Source organism: Macrobrachium nipponense, chromosome 27 (assembly GCF_015104395.2).
Source record: "Macrobrachium nipponense isolate FS-2020 chromosome 27, ASM1510439v2, whole genome shotgun sequence".
Lineage (NCBI taxonomy): Eukaryota > Metazoa > Arthropoda > Malacostraca > Decapoda > Palaemonidae > Macrobrachium > Macrobrachium nipponense.
In genome coordinates, this window is record NC_087216.1 from 72,680,310 (window position 1) to 72,707,615 (window position 27,306).

General features: G+C 41.3%; 1 protein-coding gene across 2 annotated transcripts in view; it reads left to right on the forward strand.

The window, feature by feature from the left end:
* The window catches only part of LOC135201086 (lymphocyte-specific helicase-like), a 47,103-nt gene that overhangs the window by 9,957 nt on the left and 9,840 nt on the right, over positions 1-27,306 (forward strand). For both annotated transcript variants that reach the window (XM_064229975.1, XM_064229974.1), the window contains exons 6-14: positions 1,308-1,357; positions 1,655-1,782; positions 2,810-2,935; positions 13,691-13,873; positions 14,027-14,152; positions 17,429-17,529; positions 21,689-21,917; positions 22,901-23,062; positions 26,702-26,868. In XM_064229975.1, the coding sequence (XP_064086045.1) occupies positions 1,308-1,357; positions 1,655-1,782; positions 2,810-2,935; positions 13,691-13,873; positions 14,027-14,152; positions 17,429-17,529; positions 21,689-21,917; positions 22,901-23,062; positions 26,702-26,868 (1,272 nt within the window). The remainder of the gene's footprint in view (positions 1-1,307; positions 1,358-1,654; positions 1,783-2,809; positions 2,936-13,690; positions 13,874-14,026; positions 14,153-17,428; positions 17,530-21,688; positions 21,918-22,900; positions 23,063-26,701; positions 26,869-27,306) is intronic.

Sequence of the window (27,306 nt, forward strand, 5' to 3'; positions counted from 1 at the left end):
ACTGTACTTCCTTTCATATTTCTCTCTTCCATCTTACATTCCACCCTCTTCTAACAATTGTTTCATAGTCCACTTGCAAGGTTTTTCTCTTGTTATACCTTTGTAATCTTTTACTCAAATTTTGCTTTCAGCGCCGATTGATCTCAAAGGTCTCAGTGCTTGGCCTTTGGCCTAAATTGTATAAGTATACAGGCAGTCTATGGGTTATGATGGGGGTTCCGTTCTTGAGACGCGTTGTAACCCGAAAATCGTCGTAAGCCGGAACATTGTCAAAAATCCTAAGGAAACCTTAGTTTTAATGCTTTGGGTGCATTGAAAACTATGTAAACTGCATTCTTATTGCATTTTTCATCCCAAAAACCTTCAAATATTGATTATTTTGCATTTTGGTGTCATATTTCTTGGGCCAGATGAGTGTTGTAGGGGTCGTAACCCTGGAAATAATTTCTGATGAATATAATTGAAAAGCGCCTTAACCTCGGAAAGTCCTAAGCCAAACCCTTTGTAACCCGTGGCTGCCTATATTCTGTGTGGAGTGTTGTACAGCTAAGTCAAGAAGCTTCAGTTGGCATACAAAAATACATAAAGGCAGTCCTGGGTTATTGGCGGACTCTGGTTTTCAGCGATCCGGTTTTATAAAATTGGCGATTTATGGTGCCGTAACAGGACGAGTTCTAGTTATTGGCACCATAAGGATGCTTATGGCACCGATAACCGGTCATTGGCGCCATAAATCACTTGAGTTTCGGTTAATGGCAGTTTTCGCTTATCGGCGCACCCCCGGGGACCGGAACCCCCGCCAATAACTAGGGACTGGTTGTAGTTTGATATTTTCCAATATGTTGCCGAAATAAATGAGTTTAGATTGAAAGTTGATATTCCAGTACAGGCAGTCCCCGGCTTATGACGGGTTTGGCTTACGATGTTACAGTGCTTTTCAATGATATTTATCAAATTATTTCCAGGGTTACGACGCTACAAAGCTGATCTCGCTGAAGAAATATGACACCAAAATTGCAAAATAATCAATATTTGAAAGTTTTTTAATGAAAAATGCAATAAGATTGCAGTTTACATAGTTTTTAATTCACCCAAAAGTAAGATTTTCTTAGGATTTTTTATGTTCCAGCTTACAACAATTTTCGGCTTACAACGCGTCTCAGGATTGGAACCCCCGTCGTAACCCGGGGACTGCCTACTGTCAAACTTGTTTGTAATAATGTAAAACACTTGATTTATGTATAAGTAAATGTGTATAAACTTTTGTGCTGTTCATGTCAGAATTTTGATTTTCTTCCATTTTTCAGAGCCAGACAAAGAGGTGGTCGTAAGCCCAAAGAGGAGTCCCAGTCTGAAGGTGATTTTTTTGTAACTTCAATTTAGTTTTGAATTTATGATTAAGATCTGAAATTTAATTGCATTGGTCTCTAGAAAAGTTGCCATTTTATTTTTTTATTTTTTTTTATTTTTGAGTTTTTAAATACCAGTTGCATAAGATCATTTATGACAGCACCAAGCTAAGAGTATATCGTTACATTTTTCTGGAGAATTCTTGTGACCAGGAGTTCAAAAGTATTGTGATGAAATTATGGAAAGATTATGCATGAGTTTCCATCTATGTAGTTACTTATCATACTGTGTATATTGATGGCAGGTAACAGTTCCCAAGAATCAAATGGAAGTGAGAGTGGAAGGAAACGCAAAGCAAGTTCGAGGACTTCTGCAGCCAAACGCCAGAAGCGAGATGGGAAGTACAACATTAGTGATGTTATAGACACAGATGTAAGTTCGCCTCATTCATGGAAGTTTCTTATGTATGTGATGTGTATGTTGTGATGGTCAACATAGAGAAATACATTTGGAACTGGCCAAAGACACCACTCCACAATTGTTTGTACATTGGTTACTGTGCTTATTCACGCCTATTGAAGTACAGTCATTATATAAAGTTAATACACGTTTTTATTCTAAAAGACAGTACACTCCACCTGTACTGTCTTTTATAGAGAAGATACATAGAACAAGATTTGAACCTAGGGTGGCAAAGTGGATCACTCTGAACACCCTTAATTTGTAATCCCCCTATATTTGTATCTGGATGTTTGTAAGTAGGTTGGTGTCTATATGTAGTGACACTTAGCTTGGAGAAATTCTTTTAGAATCGGCTATTATAAAGTGGCTTGATATCGGTGAGTCTCATTCTTAGTGCTCATAGGGTATGTTTAAAAGATTTTTGCTTTAATGAATGGTGAAAACTGGAACAAGGACGAGTTGAAGAAATTAAGCAGCAAGTTGGCATGAGGCCGGAATTGAACAGATGAAAAAAGCAAATGGTTAAAGTGCAGTGCAGCTGTGGCTGAAGAGATGGTGCAAAACAACATAGGTATCCTTCATGTTACAGTGAGAAAGGCACACTAGATGGTACTATATCCCAATGGGGACAAGCAGTTGTAAAATGGGTGTTATAGGTTTTGATTTTAGTGTTCAGCTTCAAGCTTTAAGTTTGATACTGAGGTTCTCCAAAAATCTGTTGAAGTCTATAGAGATATGTGCAAGTGAGTGTTGATGAGCCAGTTTGAGTTTCACCGCATATTTTATGAATTTGTTGGTGTAAAGTTACTGCTGTCATTTTTGTCATAGGGAAGTTTAACCAGTAGTAACAGTAATATTTATTATCATTAACATTACCCTCCAGTTTCTCTTTGTTTCCCCGAGTTTAGTTTCACGTTTCTCAGCTCGGTCGGGCAAATAATTAAAACTGTGCGAGATGTTCTTCAGATGCTGTATTCTTATTTTAATTTGTTTGAAGGCTGTGAAAGAAAATGCAGCTGCAAAAGACGAGACCCCAGAAGATATTGTACAAGCTGAGCAACCCAGACTTTTCATCAATGGCACCATGAGACCATACCAACTGGATGGATTTTCTTGGCTTATGGTAAGTAACGTGCGATACTTTTCCTTCCTGATGTAATGTTAACTCTGGTCGTAGATTAACAAATATAATTTTGTTGATGAAAAGAGGCTCTTCTTGTTGAAGAAGTTGTTAGTGTATTTTAATAATATTGTGTTGCTTTCTGTGTTTGAAATGGCAGTCAGGCATTCATTTTGTTTGGTTGTACATTGAGCTGAAATTAAGTCCGGTCTGGTTGCATTGCAAGGGACATAGTTACCTGTAACCATCATCAGTAACATTGAAGCATCAGATGTTGTGTCTCACCACTTTTCCTTATAGAGCACCAGAATCTGTATGTGGTTCACATTATTATTTATCCCCCTTTCCATTTATTTTCATGTTTGTAAAACATTAGGAAAGTACAGTGATCAAATATTTTAGGTGAGCTCTGTCTATAGCAAATTTTTGTATTTTGATACTTAGGCTTTTTTTCCAGTCCCCTATTAGGAGGTAGTGATCCAGTGTTATCTTATTCTTAAGGGGGCCGGCCGGCTAATGCCCTTTTTTAATGACAGGACTTTGATATTCATACCACTTAATAAGGTGACTTGGGACATCTCCAAACCGCATATGATTTTCTCCTCTGACCTTCGGTTTTGTGACGCCAGGGCGATTTATCCCGAAAATAACCATTTTTCAAATTCTATCTCCTCCCTTGATATTTAATATTAAGACCTGGGATTACTACTATATATAGACCTGATGTAGACCTCCAATCGAATGGAGAGTTTTTTTTCTAAAAGTCATTTTTTTGCTAGATATGAATTTTTCAATATGGTCAAAAATAAACCCTATAAATCAGGAGAAAAAAATTTATAAAAAAAAATACGAAACAAAAATTGGAAAAAAGGGCTCTATTTGATTGTTCTATAATGTCTTTCTGAGTTATATACCAAATTCCAATGTTATAGCTTTAAAACTAAGTGAGAAGATAGATTTTGAAGGTCTATAAGCATAGTTTTGAGATACGGGAGTTCAAAGTTTTCCTTCGTATTTCTATAAAGACAATATTAATAAATAATGATTATTATGAATGTATATTTGTTTTTTGTGTATTAATAAACCAAAACTATTTTATTTATCATAATTTAATCATAAATGATGATCCCTTTGCTCATATATCGCAGCCTGGGGCACTGCTTGAGGCAAGATGGGGCACTCCTTCCTACGCAATTCTCTCTCTCCCCTTCACTAACTCTGCTTATTACAGCGAATTTTCTTCTGTGTGTTAGCGAGATGTTTTCCTTGTATTTTCCTCTTTGGCATGATGAAATTCTTGCCCGAAACAAAGATAAACAAACGTAATTGCAAGAGAATGTCAAGAGGTGAAACTCGAAGGCGTACACTTTTTTTTACAAAGACAATTTAATAAATCATGATTATTATGAATTTCATATTCCATTTTGGGTATTAAAAAACCAAAACTTTGTTATTTATCATAAATGAAGATCTCTTTGCTCAAAGATTGTAGCCTTAGGCACAGTGTGACGTGTGCTGTCAAGCAAGGCGGGGGCGTTACTAAGCATCCCTCCCCTCTCTCTTCACTAACTACGCATATATTATGATATTCTGTAATAATACTTGAGCGATTTTTCTTCGTCTGTATTTTAGCGAGGTGTTTCCCTTGTCTTTTCCTCATTGGCATGATGAAATTCTTGCCGAAACATACATAAACATACGTGAAAGCAGGCGAATGTCAGACATGAAATGGAACGTGTAGACTACTTGACGTCTGTGATCGCACTAAATCAGGACTGGACTTGGTAGCTTGAGCCTGAAGTCTCCTTCTCGACTCGGGGAATGTCTACAGATGCCATTTCTCCCAATTTCTTTGACAATAATTATCAAAATTTACGATGATAGAAGAAATATTGCATTTTCTTGTACCGATCAATGTTTTAGGCTTATTGAGTTACGTTAACTAATTACCCTGTAACTACGAAAGTAAGAGGAATTTTGACGAAATATTTCGTATACGTATTCTCTATTGCCATATGAAGCTCCATGAATTTTTTCATGACTGCATTTTTCGCCCTATACCTCCATATATAGAGGTTCCGGCCGGCCCCCTTAAGGTTCATTTCAGCATTCTTCCTATGGCCCCCAGCAGCAACCCCTTGCACTCCTTTTACTGTACCTCAGTTCATATTCACTTTCTTCAGTCTTACTTTGCACCCATTACTAGTCATTGATTCATAGAGAGGTTTTCCTCCTGTTAAACCTTTCAAATGTTTGTACTGTCATTCAGCACTGAATGATATCATAGGTCCCAGTGCTTGCCCTTTGGTCTTAATGGTATGCTGTTTGTTCCGATACGTAATACAAACCATCGGTCCTTTAACATAGGAAGTAGCTAAGCGGCAGCTGGAACGGTCGTAAGCTTCGAACAAGGGAGAACGGGGGGGGGCCGGTAGTTAAACTGCTTGTCCGACAGTCGCGCGCCGCGCGACTGGGAGGTAAACAAATCACTTTTGCTTTCGGCCGCGGGTGTGAAGGACGTGTTCGTCATCGCTCTCTGCCCGCTTCATCGTCGTATGCTTTGTTTATATTGTGTTTTCTACTAATGGTTTGTTTGACTTGAAAATGAAACTGTAAGTACACTGTTTTCATTTTCATTACTTAATTATGAACCTTGAATTATGTCTCGGTGCCGAGGGCAGGGCGCGCTCGCGCCGAGTCATGTATTTGGGCGAAAAGGGTGTAATTGAAAAATGTAAGTACTTTTTTCATTATATTTTTGCCCTGTGCGTTCGTTACCGAGAGTGTGAGTGCGCTCGGCACGAACTTTTAATTTTGTATATAGAATGCAATGAAGTGGATTCGCAATTGCAATATTCTTTTCATTTTCATTTATTGGTTGCATGAATTTAATCTGGATCAATTTTCGTTCTTACCCGGGAATTGATCCTTACGATTTTTTATGTGAAATGAAATCGCAAGTGCAGTATTCTGTTTCATTTTCCATATATATTTTATGATAGCATCATATTATTGGATCAAGTTTCCGTTCTTACCCGGGAACTTGATCTTTTCTCCTTTAAGTTCTATGAAGTGAATCGCAAGGGCAGTATTCTGTTTCATTTTCATATTACTTTTCACTGCTGTGCGGGGGTGGGGGAAGCGAAGGTCTGCCAGGAAGTTGGTAGCCGATTCTTCGTCTTCCTTCCTGCCCCCGATCAGCTTCTTCATTGTATTTTGTATGTGGGGGCTTCCTTGCGTTCGGGGTGGGGCATGTCTTCCCCCCGTGCGTGAGGGAACCCCTCTTACTAATCTATCTATGTTACCGCAGGTGCTACATCCGTGGGAGACGACCTTGAATGTAGATGTAGATCCTCACGAGGTTTGTACTCGTTGTCGGGGGCGAGAGTGCTCCCGCAACGAGCCCTGTGTAACGTGTATGCATTCGTCAGAGGCGCAGTGGGTGCTGTACGAGGACACAAGAAGTCATCGGAAGTCCAGTGACTCCTTTGGTAACGGACGTACCAGTTGTACTCGGGGTCTTCCGTCCGCTCTGGGTGGGGTTCTCTCCCCCCACCCCAAGGCGACGAGGAAGGCCCCTCTAAGTTAACCCGACTGTTGCCTTCCGCAGGTTTTTATGCCATCAGCGAGGACGACCTGGGACAGGTGTGAGAGTCGCTGGGACTGCAGGGGTTGATTCAGCGGTTGGCGGGGTGGGGGCGGCAGTGGTACTCATGATACGGTAACCACTACAACAACCAAATCTCGACACCAGCATATGAGATGTCACCGCACCTGGTGTACACACCACATGTCAATGTCGGTAACACCCACGGCTGCAATCCAGAACCAATTCCTGCCGTGCCAATCAGGACGGTGCCACCGCCACTGGGTTCTTTGTATTGCCGACCCCGGACTGCCGCTGCCAAAGAGTACCCCCCTGGACCTGCCGCCAGTGCCGAGGATGACGGTAGCTGCGACAGGACGGCCTGTCTCTCCTGTGGTACCTGCCGTGCCTGCCGTACCTGTTGCTGTCCCAGCCGCTCATTCCCTTCAGATCAGGTTGCCTGCTGCTCATTCACTTTCAGATGTTCCTGCGGTTCCTGGACCTGTTCCTGTTGTTCCTGCGTTGGTGATGCTGTCACAGTCTCAGGTCTTTCCGGACAGGTGCAGTCGGGCCCTGTTGCTTCGGCAACTGCCCCGGCTCCCTCCTGGATGGAAGACCTGACGTCTGTCCTGCGGAGCCTGGCGAAGAAGACCTTCCCCTTCGACTTCTAAGGCCAAACAGCCGAAGAAGAAGAAGGTTGCCTCCTTCCCCCCTAAGAAGACTCCTTCGGGATCTTCTAAGGGTGCCCGGCTCGCTCAGGCGAGCTGGGGAGCTCTTCTGCTGGTCCTCCTGTTCCTTCGGGAACCGGGGCCCGTCGCTTCTTCTGCAAAGAAGAAGTCGACGGGGACCAGAGGGCACCAGCCTCGGCCTGGTGCGTCCTCACCTGGTGCTAGGCGGGTCTGTCCGCTAAACCATAGGTTCCGTCTCGGCCAGCTTCTCGTTCGCGGAGAAGCACCGAGTGGACGCTCTTCCAAGAAGACCGTCCAGCCAAAGTTTTGACGCCCGAGCTCGCTCGCCGTCAAGACAGCGGCGCGGAGCAGAAGACTGGCGAGAGTCGTGCACACGACTCTCGCCAGGCCAGTGGACGCTCTCCAAGCAGACGAATTCAACTGGCTGCCTCGGGCTAACGTGACGGTCGCTGATCAGCCACGGGTTGAGGCGAGGAAGGAGTCCCCGCGGCCGCCGGTACAGCCACGGCTGGTACCAGCGACTCGACGCGCCGAGAGAGGACGCTGGCCGGTCTCGACGCGACACAGAGCCTAGCAGGTCACCCGTCCGCCGCTCCCGATGGGGACCGGGCGGAGACGGTGACCAGCGGCAGCTCGCCTGACGCTCAGAGATCGGTCTCGACGTTCTCAGCCGAGCCAATCGCCCCAGGGCGAGCGGTAAGGCTAGGCCTGCTGCTCGACCGTCACCAACCCGCGGGTTGACGATCAGCAGCAGCCCTCCCAACGCACGCTGGTCCTGCCAGCGAGCGAGGGGGGAGCGTCAGGTCTGCCTCTCCCATAACGGGTTGAGGCGAGGAAGGGGTCCCCGGGTCGGCCGTCGGTACCAGCCACGGCTGGTACCAGCGGCTCGACGTCCGCCGAGAGGACGCTCGCCGGTCTCACCGTGACAGCGAGCCTAGCAGGTCACCTGACGCCGCTCCCATCGGGACCGGGCGGAGACGGTAACCAGCAACAGCTCGCCTGACGCTAGAGATCAGCGTCGACGTTCTCAGCCAAGCCTCTCGCCTCAGGCGAGCGGCAAGGCTAGGCATGCTGCTCGATCGCCACCGCGGGTTGACGATCATCAGCAGCAGCCCTCCAAGCACGCTGGTCCTGCCAGCGAGCTAGGGGGGCCGGAGCGTCAGGTCTGCCTCTCCGTACCTCAACCTCCTCGGGCTACGCCGGGAGGAGCGAGGTACCTATGAGTGATCGCGAGAGGTGCGCCGTTCGCGACCCCGCTATGACGCCGTATGGACCAGGCACGGTTCTAGGACCGACCAGGACATACGCGCAATTAGCTGAGGCGACCGTCAGGGGTCTGCCGCTCTTCCTCCTTCTGAAGGAGGAGTATCTAGGGATCTGTTCTTGTTGGAGGGACTGGACGGTCCTACTCCGCAAGACGCGGTTACTCCCGAGATACAGAGGAATTTGCAGAAGTCATTAAGCTGATTCGTCAGCATAATGACCCTGCGGAAGGATTGCCGCTCCCACCAGCAGAGCCCACGTCTCTGCTCGAGTCGTTTTGGGGCACCCGAGAGGGAACCCAAACCGACGGTGGGTCTGCCGCGATCGGAGCTTGCCGATTCTGTCTCGAACCAGTGTCTCGTCTCCGGACAAGAAGGCTCTCTCAGTTCTGGCGGTCGATCAAGCTACTTCCACCTCCTCTACTGCGACAGCGGCGTTTTTCTTACGTGTCTTCGGACACAGTATTTAAATACTCCTTCGGTCCTCTGAGAGGTTTCGACCTCGACGAAGGACTGGAATGAGTCGGAGGACGGTATCGGCTCTCTCCTGTCAGGTGTCGATCAGCCCCACCCAGACGACGTTCACAGTGGCGGCAGACCCTTACCTACAGTGAGAGTTCGTAACCCTCCGCGGGAAAACGTTTTCTCCTGACGATACGTTTTCCCAGACTCTGAGAGGCCATCGCCGCAAGGCGATGGCTGCTCCTACTCTTCTCCAACTGCTAGTTCCACTGGGAAGGCGAGCGAGTATCCAATTCCTTCCCCATTCTCCCCTCTCTCCTTACGGCTACGAGGAAAGGGGAAGGATCCTACAGAGATTTCTTTGTAGGATCCCACGTTCGGTGGACTGCGCTACCGGGGGACCTTCGGGTCCTACCTGACGTAAGCCCCGGTCGTTGAGGAGGAATCCTGCTCCATTCTCGATTTCTACGGGAATCGAGAAAGGACCACCAGCCGATATCGTTTGACGAATTCGGTGGGGGTTTCGCAGACTGCTTAGAATTCTACGGAATTTCTAGCGCATTCAGAGTGTTCGAGTTTTTACGATCTTCAAACACTTACGCGAGACCACGGTCCAAAGTGAGCGAGCGAGATCCCCACCCGATATGTTACACGATAATCGGGAACCTCGCCTATGCTCGAATTCCTGGAATTTCTAGCATTGTGAAGAAGACTGCTGCTGAAAGAAACTATCTCACAGTAGGCGACCAACCTGGAATAGAGGAGATCGGACGGGAATATCCAGTTTGGCTTGAACTATCGTCTTAGTATTCTGTTCACCATTGAACGCTTTCCTTTCGAGGAAGACTTCTCCCTCACTCTCTTTGATAGAGAACGAAGGTGGTCGATCTCCAATCCTTATTTTGTTTTCTTGAAGGAAAGAATTTAGGATGGAGATCGTTGTTCAGAATCCTACAAATATATACGTATATTAACCTCGCGACCTGATTCTGCTAAGCAGTTGAATTGTCCGAGGGGTAGGCGCATATCCTAGTTATTCTACGGATTGCGACTTAGACGAGAAGTATTATAATTGAACTGCAACTCGGGGTTGCCTGCAACCTCCCAGGAGTTTTCAGTTTCAATTTTATATACTTATGGTTTTGTCACGACAACACCATTTCAACTTTTATATTTACCGAAATTCGTTTCGCCTAAATATAATTGCCCGAGCATATCTTTTATGCTCGGTAGTTCTAGCCGAACGCATTCCTTCGTGGAATAATGGATTACCTGGCAACTCAGGATGACGGAGTCAGCAGGGCTCAAAGCCAACTGCGTTATTGAACTGCCCTATATAAGCATGCTCAGTATCAGCTGGGCCTCCTAGATTCACGGTCATGTATGTCTCTCTCTCCCCTGCTTGATTGACTACCGAACGTATCTCTGCCTAACAATCATGGACTTAGGTCTCTGATTAACGGGGATTCTCGCAATAATGAAGGACCATCTACTGCGGTGACGCTAGATTCCATCGCCTTCGACATTGCGAGAATTTTCAACAGAGATCATCTCTTGGGAGTCTTGCATCTTTCTGTTTACCGCACGGTAACAGAAGTCTGTACAAGTCTCCCGCTGCATCGCACATGGCGATAATGCGAATGATTTTGCAGACATCTGAGTTTGTCTTCAAAATATCTCGTATTCGTAGGTGTACAATTGTTCATTGTTCAACCCGAATTACAAGATGTGTCAGAAGACATCGCCTACTCTCCGACCTGACAGCTCTACCTCCAAATGTTCAGCCCATGAGAAGCAGTTCTTCAGGCGGCTTTCACCTGTGTTTTCATTACCGAAGAAACGCCCCGCTTTCATTGCAACTACGACTTCTCACCGGACAGCAATGAAATAGCGGGTAGCGTTTTCAGTCATTTGTAAGCACAGGTTATGAATCTTGAGATCCCTTCTCTCGATTCATATGTGAAGACGTAGGTTGCATTCAATATCTACCTTCGTCTTCAACGGTACATAGTGTTGTTTCTCCTTAGCTGAGATTCAACAAACATGAGATGTTTTACCTTCAGGGACCTAGGTCTCTAGAAGGCAATTGACTTTCGCCTGTGGGTACATGCCTTAAGAGAATCATCACCTCGCTGTCGGCAATGGTGACAAACAAATACATCATTGGTTTGGTCTCTCGGCATAACCCTTTTCTTTAAAGGCGAAGGTCACGTGACTTACTCGGATGCTTTGACAACTTGCCTCCTACGAACGCAGTCGGTCGGCAGCTGTCAGAGCGCCCGAGTCAGTTACGAATTACGCTGTTGACTTAGTTCGGTTGTTACACAGCAACCATTACTTCGTTTTAATAGCTTGTCACAGTACCCATACCATTGACACCCACCATGGAGTGTCGGTGTCCTATCCACTACCGAGAACTTCGCTGCATGGGGATAGGAGGATGCGAGAGACTTCGTTGCTAACGGACAGACCAGTTGGGTACTGGACATCACCGAAGTAGAGAAGAGGGATAGGTCATGCGACTATTTCCTTCTTTTCCTCTGAGGAACTGCATGACTTCTCCTGCGAAGTCAGGCACCCAGGGGATGGGGATCCGTGACGCTCGATTTCGTACCGAACTTCGTAGCGAAGACTCAGAACCCTTCGGTCCCTGACGATTGGTTCGAGTCGTTCACAATCCCCCTCCCTAATGGACTTCACCGCCTTCGATGCGAAGGAGTATGCTGCCTTGTCCACAAGAACTTCTCCTTGGCGCAGGTACTGAAGGCAGGGGTCTGGTCCAACCAGACCACATGCCCATTCCTTCTACCTTCGGGATATTGCCCACAGGTCCTTGGATCTTTTTTCCTTGGGACCCGTGGTGGCTGCTCAACACGTTGTGTAGCGAACCCAGACCCTCTGCAGGCTGAACAGCATCGAGTCCTGGTGTGACCGTAAGAATGGATGGTGAATGAGAGTGTGACTGGCTCCTCTTCCCATCTTTTTCTTCCCCTCTACCTGTGGTTAGAGGGACACGGTCGTCACCCTGCTGGATAAGGACAAGATGCAGTGAGGCTACTCAACAGAGCCCCATCCAATATCCCTTTCACTAGGGATAGGAGCGATATCCACCACTTCCTCCAACAAGGGGGAGGAAGTGGATGCCAGCTTGAGACAACCCATACTTTATGTTGCCTCTTGCAAACAGGAACAAGTTCTTGCTTGCTGGTACGAAGAGATACGCTTGCCTCTCTCTTAGTACTTAACTCGGTCCCAGAGGTCTGACCATTGATCCTGCGGTGCACACCCCGATCAATCGGACAGAGGCTTGGATCCCCTCCCTCGCTCTTACGACCAGGGAGGCATTCCAGGGATGGACGAACACCAGTCTGTTCATCAAAAGACTCAGATTCCTCCCACCAAGTGAGTCTTCCTATTGTTAAAGGACCGATGGTTTGTATTACGTATCGGAACAAATGACAATTTGTCGAAAATTGCATTTTTCCTAACTATACAAACCTGAGGTCCTTTACATATAGTCCCTCCTCATGGCCACCCCTCACTCTGCGTATTTTGCATGGGCCAAAAGCAAAAGTGATTTGTTTACCTCCCAGTCATATTCACTTTCTTCCGTCTTACTTTGCACCCGTTACTAGTCATTGATTCATAGAGAGGTTTTCCTCTTGTTAAACCTTTCAAATGTTTTTACTGTCATTCAGCACTGAATGATATCATAGGTCCCAGTGCTTGCTTGCCCTTTGGTCTTAATGGTATGCTGTTTTAGAATTAGCTTGAGTGTATTCCACTTAAGGGCTGGTTGTTCATACTAGAGCCAGCTATATTTTCATTTTTAGAACACTTCAATTCAGTGAGGAATAGGATAGTCAGAAAATGTGATTAAGTTACAAAAAATTAATTGAAATAGGAAGATTGTACAATTATCAATTAAAAATCTCTAAATTAAAAACACCACAGTACAGTAGAGTGCTCTTATATATATATATTTTTTGATGGGGAAAAAAGCAAGAATTGTTATGTCGCCTGTTCCTCTTCATCTGAACAAGAAATAATGTCTATATTTCATTGTGACTTGTGGCTGCCCTGTTCTTCCTTATGCACTGGTATGCACAGTACAGTAGATGTGATAGAGTGAGAGTGTGGGGATGAGGTTGATAATATGGGATTAGGTATGAAAGGTTTTAATTACTGAAGTGATATGCAGTATATTTTATAGTTTACAGTATATGAGGCAGAGTTACTGACAGTTTGGAAGAGGAGAGAATCAACAGTAAATGTGAACAAGAGTAGGGTTGTGAGGTTAATGTAAACCAGGAAGATGAAGAGGTGAGTGTTAATATTTAGGTGGAAGAAAGAAAGTTGTAAATTCTTAAAGGTATTTTGGGGGAGAAGTGAGTCACAGAATAGGTGAACCAGCTAGGAAGGTAGCAGGGTGTGTGCAAGAGATTGGAAGTAAGTTTAGTGTTTATAGTAAAGCCAAGTTTGAAATGTATGCAAGTGAGGAACTTGATAGGATAGAGCAGTGTTTTGAGATGGATTGGTCTTGTGGGAAAAAGGTGGTAGGCCAATTCAAAGCTTTCACAATTTGGAAACTGAAGGAGGAAGAATTTTTTTAATGATATAAGAAATTGGCATACTTTTTATAGGTCCGTGTCTATATAGATTCGTTAGAGATTAAATATAATTTCACAGTACTATTTGGAGACATACCTCATGTAATAGGAAGTTCCCCATTTTCATATGTATGTGGTTTTCTTTTCAGGTTCTCTACGAAAATGGTGTCAATGGTATTCTTGGTGATGAAATGGGTCTTGGAAAGACCATCCAGTGCATAGCTCTAATATGCCATCTTGTAGAGAAAGGCGTGCAAGGACCGTTCCTCATTCTCGGACCCCTGTCAACCCTGCCGAACTGGATGGCGGAATTTAAGAGATTCGCACCTGCGGTAAAGATTTATCTTTTACAGAGTATCGTTTGCTAATAGTGGATGTGGGTATAGACCTCTTTAATCAGGACTGATAACTTTGGTCATGATTTTTAATGATGGAATTCAGAGTCATAGTTTTTAAGCTTACTTTTTTTTTTATATATCTTTTAGGTCCCTGTGGTGTTATATCATGGAAGTGAGCAAGACCGTATTGCGAAACTAAAAGTAATAAACAACAAATCTCTCGTGGAAGGTACTCCACACAGTGTTCATCCAGTAGTTGTTACTTCCTATGAGGTGAGTGATTTGTATTTTGCTTTAGCATTGGTCCCGTAGGCATTACTTAAGATTCTTTGCAGTGTCTCTTTGGCTCTCAGCTCAGTTGCAACCCCTTTCATTCCTTTTACTGTACCTCTGTTCATACTCTTCCATCTTACTCTCCTTCCTCTGGTAATAGTTGATTCATATTGCAAACCTTTCTCTCAATTTCTGTTTCAGTGCTGAATGATCTTATAGGTCCCAGCACTTGGCCTCTGTCCTAAATTCTATGTTAATTCCAATGTGAGACATTGCCTGTGTTTGCTGAAAGGGGACAAACATCTTTTTTTATGTTACCTTTCACTGAATTGCGGTACGAAACTGCTTTGAGGAAGCTAAGCGATACACAACTCTCTCCAAGGCGGTTGAAGGAAGACTGGTGCGTCATGAGGTTCCAAGCCTGGTCAGTGACCAACATCCACCTCTTGTATGCACGAGTTGCCAGATGCCACAAATTCCTAGCTTTACAGTTTATTTTTAACCAGTTTCCATGTGTTTAACCGGTTTCCAGCTGGCGCTAGATGATTATCCTTTTCTTAAGACCTCAGGTTTGTTAGCGGTGAAAAGTACGAATTGATTAAAAACTTTGTCATGTTTAGGCCAGACCAATGAGGATTTAAAACCTGGTACGTTTTCTGATTTCCCTTAAATACACTTTTTAGGCCAGCTCAATGTGGATCTGAAACCTATTTTAAGGATACTAGCCATTAGTGAAAATTATACTCACTCCATGTAATTCAAATAGTGTGCCTTTCCTATTTCTGTTTGATAGCTGCTGTGATATACATTTATTGTAGCTTATACATGTATTGTTTTTCAAAGAATTTTCTTAGGCTGGGGTGAATGATTATTTTTAAGGCAGAAATTCTTGGACAAAAAGCAACTATCAACTTAAGCACACACTTGAATTATTTCATACTATGAATCTACTTATTGTTCAAGGGGGTGTCCCCTGATCATGATATTTTACAAGTTGGTACCAATTGGTCAGATTTAGTGTTATTTACAAAGGGAAATATCAAAGTAATCATAATCCTTTAATACTTATGACATTACTGAAGAACATTTATGTTGTAAGGATAACATTCTGTAGCTGGAAGGAAGTGAATCTTGAACTGAAACTAACACCTTTCTCCCATGTTAAAATAGGGTGTTGTAAAGCAACTGCAGTGAGAAATAAAAAGAAAAATTATTGCCATCAAAAGTGATCTTGCACTTACAGATCCTAAGGCTGTGAATTCGTATTTAAATTTGAACATTTTTGTCAGTTTCATGAATGTTTACATGGTTAAAAACTTTTGAGTGTCCATAACATGCTTTATTTTGATCTCCATCCTGTCAAATGATTAAGAAATTTTGCACTAAATTATTGGTTAGGCCTGCGTATAATGAAATTGGCCATTGCTTGCTTGAAAACCTGGATCAGCCCTATGAGAGTTTGGAATTTTACTATAGTTGGGTTAAACTACCTAATGACCATAAATTGATGACCATAAGTAGTTGTTGTTTCATACAAGCACCTTGGTTATTTATTTATGCTTATGTGAAGACATAAGCATAAATAAATAAACAAGGTGGAACTACTATCCCATCCATACTGATTGGTTCTGTGACAGTTTAAGTTTTCCAAGGTTTTGGTTCTAAGACAGCTTTAATTTTCCAAGGTTTTGAATGGAAGTTGATAGTGAACTGAGTATTATATGGTGTTACCCCATATTGTATGAATACTAACTAGACTCACCAGGAAAGGTGTCACGGCCTCCTCTTTTTAGCAGTGTTGTATCTGCCAAACAAAAACTTCTTTCAGTTTTCTTCTGAAGATTGAAAAAGAAACCCACAAAATCACTTGAGTAACTTGTTTACTTCTAAGTATTTACATTTAATTTTTACTCCACACTCGAGTGTCAGCCTGGGTCAAGGCCCAGCAGTCTTCAGAAGACTGCTAGGCCTTGACCCAGGCTGGCAACCCAAACATCTCTTGAAAATGGGCCACAGAGAGGGCCTGAAAGCACTCGAGTGTGGAGTAAAAATTAAATGTAAATACTTAGAAGTAAACAAGTTACACAGTGATATTGTGGGTTTCTTTTTCAGTGTTGAATCTCTCGGTATAATAATAATGTTGGTTGTATGGTAATGCAGGCAGTTCACGGTTATCAGCGATCCAGATTTATGGTGCTTGTCCAGGGACGAAAATCAGTAGATTTTGGTGCTTATGTCCGCTGATTTCCACCTATCGGGGCAGATAATGTGGTAGTGGTGATCATACACACCTAACAGAGGCTCTGATCTCAGGTTATCGGCACTGATAAATTATGGAAATCGCCGATTTTCGGTAATCAGCGATTTTCACTTGTGCTCGGTGATCGGCGATTTTCACTTCTTGTGCCATTGGAACGGAATCCCTGCCAATAACCAGGAACTGCCTGTGTTGTGATGTGTAGATTACAAGGGTGAGCAATTCCCAGAAAAAAAATTTGCTGACTATATGTTCCACACTAAGTATTCTTCATCTCTCTCATTGTGTTTTAATCTAGGAAAAATGATTCACCAGAGGAGTTAGTAATAGTATTATATGTATTTATGTTAGCAGATACAAAGCAATGTGGGAAAGTAACTAACTTTTTTTAATGCTGTGTTCTTGTTAGTATTTTCTCTTATTATAGTAAGGTTTAATGTTCCATTATTTCTGTGATTGTTACCTGACCTGACATTCATTTAGCTGTAAGTTTTTGAGCCTTTGGCTGTAGGAAAAAAAATTGAAGGTTTATACTGGGCTGTCTTAATAGAGCGACTTAGTTTTTTGCCACCAGTTTGATTACATGCCAGCTCAAGAACTCTTGTGTAATCTTTTCTTTTTCTCGACTGCTGAAGAGCCAAGGCTCAAAAACTTGAACACAGTGCAGTGTAAGCATTACTTAAGGTTCTTTGTAGTGTCATCCCTTTGTCCCTCAGCTGCAACCCCTTTCATTCCTTTGACTGTGCCTCCACTCATATTCTCTCTTCCATCTTGCTATCCACCCTCATCTAACAGTTGTTTCATAGTGTAACGGCTAGGTACCTCCTGTTACACCTTTCAAACTTTTCTACTCTCAGTTTCCCTTTCAGTACTGAATGACATCATAGATCCCAATGCTTGGCCTTTGGCCTAAATTCTACATTTCAGTCCATTCAAAAATTTATTGCCATATGAATTTTAGGTAAGGATAGAATCTTCAGTTGTAATATGAAAACTGATATTTGCGTGCCTGCTTTTAGGTTGTAATACGTGACACAAAATACCTGAGTAAATACATGTGGCGCTATCTTTGTGTCGACGAAGGTCACCGGCTGAAGAATCATAAGTGCCTGCTTGCCAAGTAAGTGAATATTTTATAGTTTTTCTGCCTTTTAAAAATGTAAACCTTTGTCATTTAAAATTTTTTCTGCCTTTTAGCATTTTTTTCTGACCTTTGACAGTTTTTTTATCCTTTAATAAACCTTTTCAGCCTTTAAAAATGTTTTCAGCCATTTAAAGCTTTTGACCCTGCATGGGGACTAGGCCATCAGCGCAACTCATGCAGCGCACTGTAGACATTACTTGAAGTTTTTGCAGTGCCCCTTCTCAAGGCTCCTAGCTGCAACCCCTTTAATTCCTTTTACTTCATCTCCGTTCATATTATCTTCCTTCCATCTTATTTTCCAACCCTCATCCAAGCATCTCTGCTGAGGGCAACTGTCTGGTTTTCTCGTCTTACACCTTTCAAACCTAGCTACTCTTTAATTTTCCTTTCACCACTTGGCCTTTGGCCTAAATTTGATATTCCTATTCCCAAAAACGTTAGAGGTGTCGATAACAAAAGTTTCTTATGTGGGGAATTGATATGAAATTCTTCTCCTAAATATTCCTTTAGAATAAGTAGGATGTTCTTCAGAACTGAAGAATAATTAATTGCAGCGGACCACCATGTTTGCGGACTCGCATTCGCAGATTTCTCTGGAACATCCCCCCCCCATTATTTGTTGAAAATTTGCTTATTCGTGGTATTTTTCTACGAGAAATATCCACAAATTCCTGCTTTTTTTTATCAATTTAATCAGAAAATGTACTTTTTGTGACAAAACTATTGAAAAAAAAAAACTGGTATAAAAATTTCTAGTGGGTCTTTCTTGAGTTTTAATTAACAAAATAGGAGGTTTTAAGTGTTTTTTTATTAGGGTTTCAAGTATTCGCAGGTTGTAACTATTTGTAGGGGGTCTGGTACGCATCCCCCGCGAATAAGGGGGGACCACTGTACTGTTTGCATTGAAGGAATTTACTCACAGTGTCCCAGTTCCTGTGCAAGAACTTGAGTTTGTTATTGAATCCCAAGTAATATGGGTTTATTTCAGATTCAGATGATATTATGTATTTTATTTTTAAAATACAGCTTTCATATTGGAGGGTCATGAATGTTTGAATATATTTAATATTCACATGAAGATTTATAAGAAAGGTAATTATCAAAGTAGATTTTAGTTTACTATACATACTTATATACAGTGGTCCTCCCGTACTCACAGGGGATGTGTAACACACACACACACTGCAAATAGTTGTAGGGAGTCTGGTACGCATCCCCCGCGAATAAGGGGGGACCACTGTACTGTTTGCATTGAAGGAATTTACTCACAGTGTCCCAGTTCCTGTGCAAGAACTTGAGTTTGTTATTGAATCCCAAGTAATATGGGTTTATTTCAGATTCAGATGATATTATGTATTTTATTTTTAAAATACAGCTTTCATATTGGAGGGTCATGAATGTTTGAATATATTTAATATTCACATGAAGATTTATAAGAAAGGTAATTATCAAAGTAGATTTTAGTTTACTATACATACTTATATACAGTGGTCCTCCCGTACTCACAGGGGATGTGTAACACACACACACACTGCAAATAGTTGGAACCCCTTTAAAATGGTGCAAACAGCCTATTTTGTTAGTTAGAACTCCAGAAAACCCCACCACAAATTCTTATATTTGTTTTTTTAATAGTTTTATTACAAAAAGTGCATTTTACAATGAAATTGATGAAAAACCCCAGGAATTTCTGGATACTTCACATAGAAAAATACCGCAAATAGCGAATTTTCCACGAATAATGGGGGGAAGATGTTAACGAGAAATCCGCAAGTGCGTGTCCACGAATCCGGAGAACGCGAAAATGGGTGGTCTGCTGTACTGTCATTATATGTTGGTTGTGGGAGGAGAGAAATCCCATTTAGCAAATTGGCAAAAAATTTAATAAAGATATAATGAAACATTTCATAGAAATACTGTAAAAGTGTGGAAAGGTCTTTTACTTCATTTACAGTACAGTTCATACAGGCTCAGTTACAGTTTTGACTTTATCTTTTAAGATTTGTAAGAAATAACTTCTATCCAAAGAAAAATATTTTAATGCAGTGGTGCGGTTAAACCGTTTAGAATTAAATTTTGGGCAGTCTATCTAAAGCCTTCAGATTCTTATGCGTGGTCGGTATGGTGTTGGTGTGCCACCTTGGTGGCCGAGAGTGCGATTCTCGGAAATTCCACTTGAGGGGTGAGAGATGTGTATTTCTGGTGATAGAAGTTCACTCTCGACGTGGTTTGGAATGTAAAGCTGTTTGTCCCCTTGCTGAATAACCACTGGTCCCATGCAACGTAAGAATACCATACAAACAAAAACAAAAATTCAGACTTTGTCACAGCTTTGTGGAATATGTATCAGAATTTGATTGAGATTGGTAGATTAATGAAAGAAGGATCTCATTAAAAGTTATTATTAAAAATGGTTGTATTCGCGGATTTCTCTGGACCATATCTACCCATTATTTGCAGGAATTCGCCTATTCGCTGTATTTTTCTATGAGAAATATACACAAATTCCTGTTTTTTGTTATCAATTTCATTGTAAAATGCACTTTTTGTGATAAAACTATTAGAAAAACCAGTTTTAAAAATTTTTATTGGGTTTTTCTTGAGTTTTACCAAACAAAATAGGCCGTTTGAAGCATTTTTGTAGGGATTCCAACTATTCGTGGGTTCTAGCAATTTGCGGGGGGTCTGGTACGCATCCCCCCGTAAATACGGGGGGACCACTACAATTGACCCCAGGGATTCAAGGGGGGACAGTGATCACAACCACCTGTGAAAAGCTAAAGTCCACAAGTACTTGACACCCCTCTAAAAGCACTCATAACTGCCTATTTTAATAGTTCAAACACCAAATTCCCCTTCTAAAACTCTTATAACTGGCTATTTTAATTGTTCAAACAGCCAAGACCATCTCTCAAATACTTAAAATGGCCCATTTTAGGTTTTATATTATAAAAAATGTATTAAGTCATGAAAATACAGTCATTAGTTAATGTTTTTTTTTTTTTAAATGCTGCGAATAGGCGAATTATCTGCGAATAGTTTGAATATATACGTCATATAGAAAACTGTGAATAAGTGAAGCCTTGAATCCTGAACTGTGAATAGGCAGGGTCCCACCGTAGTACTTTCCACAATCTTATAATGGATTTTTCATGAGATTTTTATAGACTTTTATTAAAAAGTCTGATTAAGAAGCACTCAATTAAGCCCCATCCACACGGTCGAACTTTGCCCAGCAGACTTTGTTCGATGTGATGTCAGAAGCGAAGAAACTGTGGATAAGGTTCCGACTTTTCCTGCTGCTGATGTCACATCGAACTAAGCCTGTCGGCCAAAGTTCAACCATGTGGATGGGGTTTTAGAAATTGCATTTCTAAGTTACTTGACTGATTTTCTTTTTTATATGAATAACACTAGATTTTCTGTAAATACCCTAACACACACACACATGGAAAAAGAGAGGAAACACGGACACAAATCAACCGGCTTGGAAGGAGAGTAAAAGTGTAAGCGTCTACTCCCCAAGGCGGTTAAAGAAAGACTATCGCGTCACGGAGTGCAGTGCCTGGTCTCTGATTAGCTCCCACCTTGTATGCGCTGGGGTTGCCAGATCTCACAGATTCCTTGCTATACAATCTTTGACTGTTTTAACCGGTTTCCAGCTGGCACGCTAACATTTATCTTGTTGTTAAGACCTCAGGTTTGTTAGTCATGAAAAATACAAATTGATTAAAGATTTGTCATATCTCCCATTTCACAGTTCCTGTTTTCTTTCTATTTCTTAAAAATTTATTTCTGGGGAAGGGGGAGGGGGGGTTAGTGCTGTCAGTGCAGCTTATGTAGTGCACTGTAGGCATTACCTAAGGTTCTTTGGTGTAACCCTTCTGTTCTCATTACTGTACCTCCGTTCATATTCTCTTTCTTCCATCTTACTTCCAACCTATCCTAACATTTGATTCATAGTTCAACGGTGAGGTTTTCCTCCTGCTACACCTTTGAAAATGTTCTACTCTCAGTTTCCCTTTCAGCTCTGAATGACCTTATAGGTTCCAGTGCTTGGCCTTTAGCCTTAATTGTATATTTTGTTCTTTCTATCAACATTTATTTTCATTAAAATTAATTCATTTTGTTACAGATCTTTGAATAAATTTATTTCGTCAAATCGTCTTTTAATGACGGGTACGCCACTGCAAAACAATCTTGCCGAGTTGTGGTCTTTGCTGAACTTCTTGATGCCCGAAATCTTCGATTCTCTCGACGTGTTTGAGTCGTGGTTTGACATAACAGACTTGATGGAAGATGACAGTAATGAGAGGATTGTCCAGCAGGAGAGGGAACAGCAAATCATCACGACACTCATGAAGGTGAAAACTACATACTTTTTTCTAATAAAAATAGTACATATATAACCCCCACAGATGCAAAAACCACCTTACTTACGAACTTGTTAAGTTTCAGACGGCTGTGAATTGTTTGTAAGTTGGTTACTGTATGATTTTAAATTGTGATCCTGTTTGTTTGCATCTGAATGTTTTTAAGGTGGGTGGTTTCTTTATACTGGACTATGTTGCCCCTTGGGATGGAATAATACTATTTTATAATAATTTTGTCACCAAACTGTACGTTTGATGTACATTAGATGACGTTTATCTGCTATTGACCAAAAACATTGTCCAAAGGTAGAATTTTAAAATGTCCCAATTCAAATTGTGAATGCACACTTCAATACATACTAGTATGATTATTGTGAAGGTGCCTTGTATGTATTGTGCAAAATAGTCTTACAGACTCGTTAGGTAATTCAGTTGGCTTGGAAATTTATGTTTTATGTTCATGCCACTTACCTGACAGATATATATATAGCTGTATTTTTCTGACGTCCGACAGAAATTTTCAAAACTCGCGGCACACGCAGTGGGCGGCCAGGTGGTAGTACCCATTCCCGCCGCTGGGAGGCGGATATCAGGAACCATTCCCATTTTCTATTCATATTTTTTTCTGTCGCCGGTCGGTAAACATCTGTTTACAGACCTCTGCTCGTAGTATAAAGGGATCTGGAGATTGACTTCTAATGCTACAAAAGATGTATTTTGATTTTTAGAAAACTGATAGGAAGTATTTTCCTGCATTTTATCGGAAGTCTGTTACACATAATACTATATAAACTAAGAGCAAAATGATACTTAATACTATATAAACTAAAAGCATAATGATACTTGTGTGGACAAAGCATTTTTTTTTAACTGAAAAATGTTAGCCTTATGGATTCTGTGCGCATTTGTAATGTTTGAACCAAGATTGGTATATTTCAGTAACATTTATTTTTGAAATTGTGTTATTTTTACAGATTTTAAGCCCATTCTTTTTGCGGAGAGTCAAGAAGGATGTAAATCTTGATCTACCACCCAAAAGGGAACTGCTTGTTTATACACCCATGACATCTACACAGCTCTCTATGTATGAAGCGACTCTACAATATGACATGGACGTTTTTAACAAAATGATGCAGGTAAACTGATGATTTTCAAAGATTTTTCTTGTTTTGTGGAATATGGACTCTGTAATTTTGGCCAAAGGCAAAGCACTGGGACGTATGAGGTCATTCAGTGTTGGAATGGCAATTGACAATTAGAGGTTTAAAAGGTATAACAGGAGCAAAACTTCACAGTTGCACAAGGAAACAATTGTTAGAGGGGGTGGAAAGTAAGATGGAAGAAAGCAACTATGATTGGAAGTACAGTAAAAGGAATGAAAGGGGTAGGAGCTAGGGCCGAAGGGATGCTGCAAAAAACCTGATGTAATGCCTACTGTGCACCAGATAGGTGCACTGCTGGCGCTACCTCCACTGTGTTCTTGGTTTGTAGCTTTTGTGAAAAATCTTCCTTGATAAGAGGATTACAGAAAGGGAAATTTTATGAGTTAGAAAAGTGAAATTAAAAACTAGAAGAAAAGCAGAGGCAAAAGTATGAATAAAACTGGCTCTAAGGTTACCTTAGGTGAGCTGTAGTGGTGACTTGGGTATTGGAACTTGCTCCATTATGTGCGATTGGTATAAAAAAAAAAAAGGCTTGGCTAACCCGTTTGGACTATCTCTGTAATCACCTGCTTTCCACCAGGTGGTGCTGGAATGTTGACTTTCTGTATCAGAATTCTTCATGCCCTGTCTTTATGCAGGCGTGAATCGGTGTTAGTGAGAATATTTGTGATTTCTGGCTGATTTTCTACTGTATGATATTGCGCTTTTATCGTTTTTTTGCATTAGACACTATACATATCGGAGAGAGTTTGCAGAAACGGAATGTTCGGTTGTGCATGGCCATGTAGCCTATATGTAAGCTGTTGAGGCACGAGTGTGGTTTTCTTGTTGTGCAGCAAATAAGGTGCGATTTGATGAGAGGATGAAATTTTGTGACTTATTGTAAGATGGTAGAGGCTGACAGATTATGTAGACGATTCGTTAGGGCACCAAAAGCTTACTCTTGTCTTTTCCTTTTGTCTTCCAGTGTTGCTTCTCCTCCTCCTCCTCCATTAGCCTTCCTGATAACCTAGGTGATTTTAAATCCTCTCTCATTCCTCCTGCTCTGCCTTCTTTTGCTCCCTATGTGGTTCTGGCAAAAAATAAGCAGTAATTGAGAAATATTCTTTTCATTATGTTTTGAAATGTGACTATATATTTGGGTGAAGGTATTCCTCCGATTATTGATCATCCTTTTTCAGTTCTCCCCACAAGAGAGGTGTCACAGCATTGGTGTCTGTCAGTTCTGCATCTTGCTCACTGGAATATTGCTCACGATTTAAAGTTTGAAGAGGAAATTGCAATCGTCCTATTATGCATTACGATGAAATTTAGATTGTAGCATAACCTCAATTTGAGCCTATTGATAAGACATCACGTAAGAACATTGAAGATACCTTTCTTTTATCTCTTGCTGCAGCAAAGTGTGTTAGTGAGCTTCAAATCCTTCTTGTATGCGGACTTTCCCCAAGTGGAAACCTTCTCTCTCTCTCTCTCTCTCTCTCTCTCTCTCTCTCTCTCTCTCTCTCTCTCTCTCTCTCTCTCTCTCTCTCTCTCTCTCTCTTTTTTTTTTTTTTTTTTTTTTTTTTTTTTTTCTTTTTTTTTTTTTTTTTTTTTTTTCTTTTTTTTTTTTTTTTTTTTTTTTTTTTTTTTTTTTTTTCATTGCTTAAAGAAGAGAGATAGAGTGAAAACCCATTTCAGATTTGTGCCCAGTTAGAATTCATAAGGGTTTCTTGTATATATATGGGGTTTGTTCTAGTGCCAACCCCTCTCTCGTTTCTTTCACTGCTTATAGTAAAGATTAGAAGTGAAAGCCCTTCCCAGATTTGTGACAACTTCTTTGGTAGGCAAGGAAGACGTAGTAGCTATTTTATGTCCAGTTAGAACTGGACTGACAAACTGTTGATAGGTGGAGTTAAGTATTTATCTGTGCCATTAGGAGACCAATTACTCCTGTGTCCAAGAATGCTTCAGTCCGTGCACAGTTGATTCCTGAGCTTTTTCTATTAAAAAAAAAAAAAAAAAAAAAAAAAAAAAAAAAAAAAAAAAAAAAAAAAAAATCATGGCTCCCCCATAAGCTTGTCTTTTATATCCTTTAAAACATTTAGCTAGAGAAGGTTGTCATGCAGCTCAGGGGAGGTGTAACTGTTGTCATGCAGCTTAGGGGAGGTGTAACTGTTGGCAACTCACATTATTTGCAAAATCTTCAAATATAGCATGAGGTGTAAAGTCCTTAGTCCTATTGTTGTGGCTGGGATGCATTCTCCTGAACCAGATATGATAATAAACTTGCTCTCTATCTTATCGTTAATTGTTAGGAAATCCTGCTATTGAATTTTGGGAGCATGAAGTTACACATTGGTGTATAGGAGCACGAAAAGGTGGTAGTTGTCTAGTTTTGGACTGTCGGTTATGGGCTTTCGACTCGGGCATAGGCTTAGGTAAAAAAGACTGGCGGTGGGGGGAGGAGAGCAAAGTGAAAGTCAACTCTCCAAGGCAGTTAAAAAAAGACTGGTGCGTCACCACGAGGTTCCAAGACTGGTTGATGACCAGCATCACCTTTTATACACGCAAGTTGCCAGATGCCACAGATCCCGTGCTTTACAATCTTCGATTGGCTTTTAATCCCGTTTCCAGCTGGCGCTAGTATAGTATATATCTTATAGTTAAAACCGAAGGTTTGTTAGCTATGAAAAATACAAATTGATTAAAAATTTGTCATTTTGCTGGGCTAAACTTTGTTTCTTTGCCTGCACTAATCATCATTCAGTGTGGTAGTTGGCCGCCAACTTTAACCGAAGTAGGTAAGATTTATTTCAAATAATGATATTTTTTTTGATAAAATGAGTTATTTGGATACTAATGACTGTTAAAGGGGAAACCCACCCAGATGGTCATGCAGAATTCTTTCAAGAGCCTAAACATTCTAGCAACATCTTGATTACAGAGACTGTCAAATGTCTTTTTTAAAATTTTATTTTGGATTCCAAATGCACCCATTGGGGCAAAGATATAAGCTAACTTTTCACAGTAGATAAGTATCCAGACATTTAATTTTATCATGAAAATTATCATTTTACAACTTGATAAAGAGGGGCGGGAGGGAACTAGAGCTAATAGTTATGGTTCTTGTGTGAGATGACTCAGTTTATAAGAAAGTGGAGCAGTTTTTGAAGTGTCAACTGTAAAATGTTGAGGTTTGTGGCTGTAGTGCAAGGGAAGGATCATGATATAATGTAGTAGTAGTTACTGATAAAGGGAATTTTCAAAGGAAGGAAAATAAGACATTTTCCTTTAGGCATTACTTAAGGTTCTTTGCAGCTTCCCTTCGGCCCCAAGCTGCAACCTCATTTCTTCCTTTTATTATACTTCTGTTCATATTCTCTTCCATCTTCCCTTCCACCCTCTCCTGAAAACTGTTTCAACATTATTTTCAGTGCTGAATGGCCTCATAGGTCCCAATACTCTGCCATTGGTCTAAATTTTATATGCCATTTCATTTAACGAAAAATTATGGAAAGCTCATTTTGAACCCCATGATGGGAAGTCTGATGTAACAATACCTTAAATGAAGATGGTTATAGTTATAATGGAAAGAAGTTGTTTGTAAACTAATGTTTTCTTTCCATGAAGAAAGCCATGAAGGTGGAACCACTGGAATATGATGAAAAAGGAAGACCGAAGAGAAAAACTAAAAAGGGCGTAGATTACGCAGGCTTCGATTCTGAGTTTGATTCTCCTGAATTCGAGAAATTTGTGAAAGCTCTCATGAAAGAAGAGGAGGAAAAAAATGCACCAAAGTAAGTAGTTCCTGTGTACTGGTAATTTGGTGATTATTTTTGATAGGCGAGCTTGTTGTGTTGCCCGCAAGCTTTTTGTAATCTTGAGAGCTCATAGATTCTTGTCAGTAAAAAAAAAAATTGACTTTGTTTTTTTGTGGAAAAATTGGCAATCACCTCTTGGCCCTTTGGTGCTGTAGTCTGTGATTCTCAACCAGTAAACTTAGAAGGAAATACACAGTAATTATTAGTCTAGTTTCTCGACATGATCAGCTTGCAAAAGTTAGTACCAATTTATTTTAATCCTGAACTAAACTTTTCATGCAAAATAGTAAGTGTTTTCAAACTGACGTAGAAGTAGTTCTGAGTTTAACAGTGTTGTTATGGGGATGAAGTTATCATATTTGCTTTTAGTCAAACTAAAATGTCATTGAACTTGGCTGTCTTTAGCTACATTGC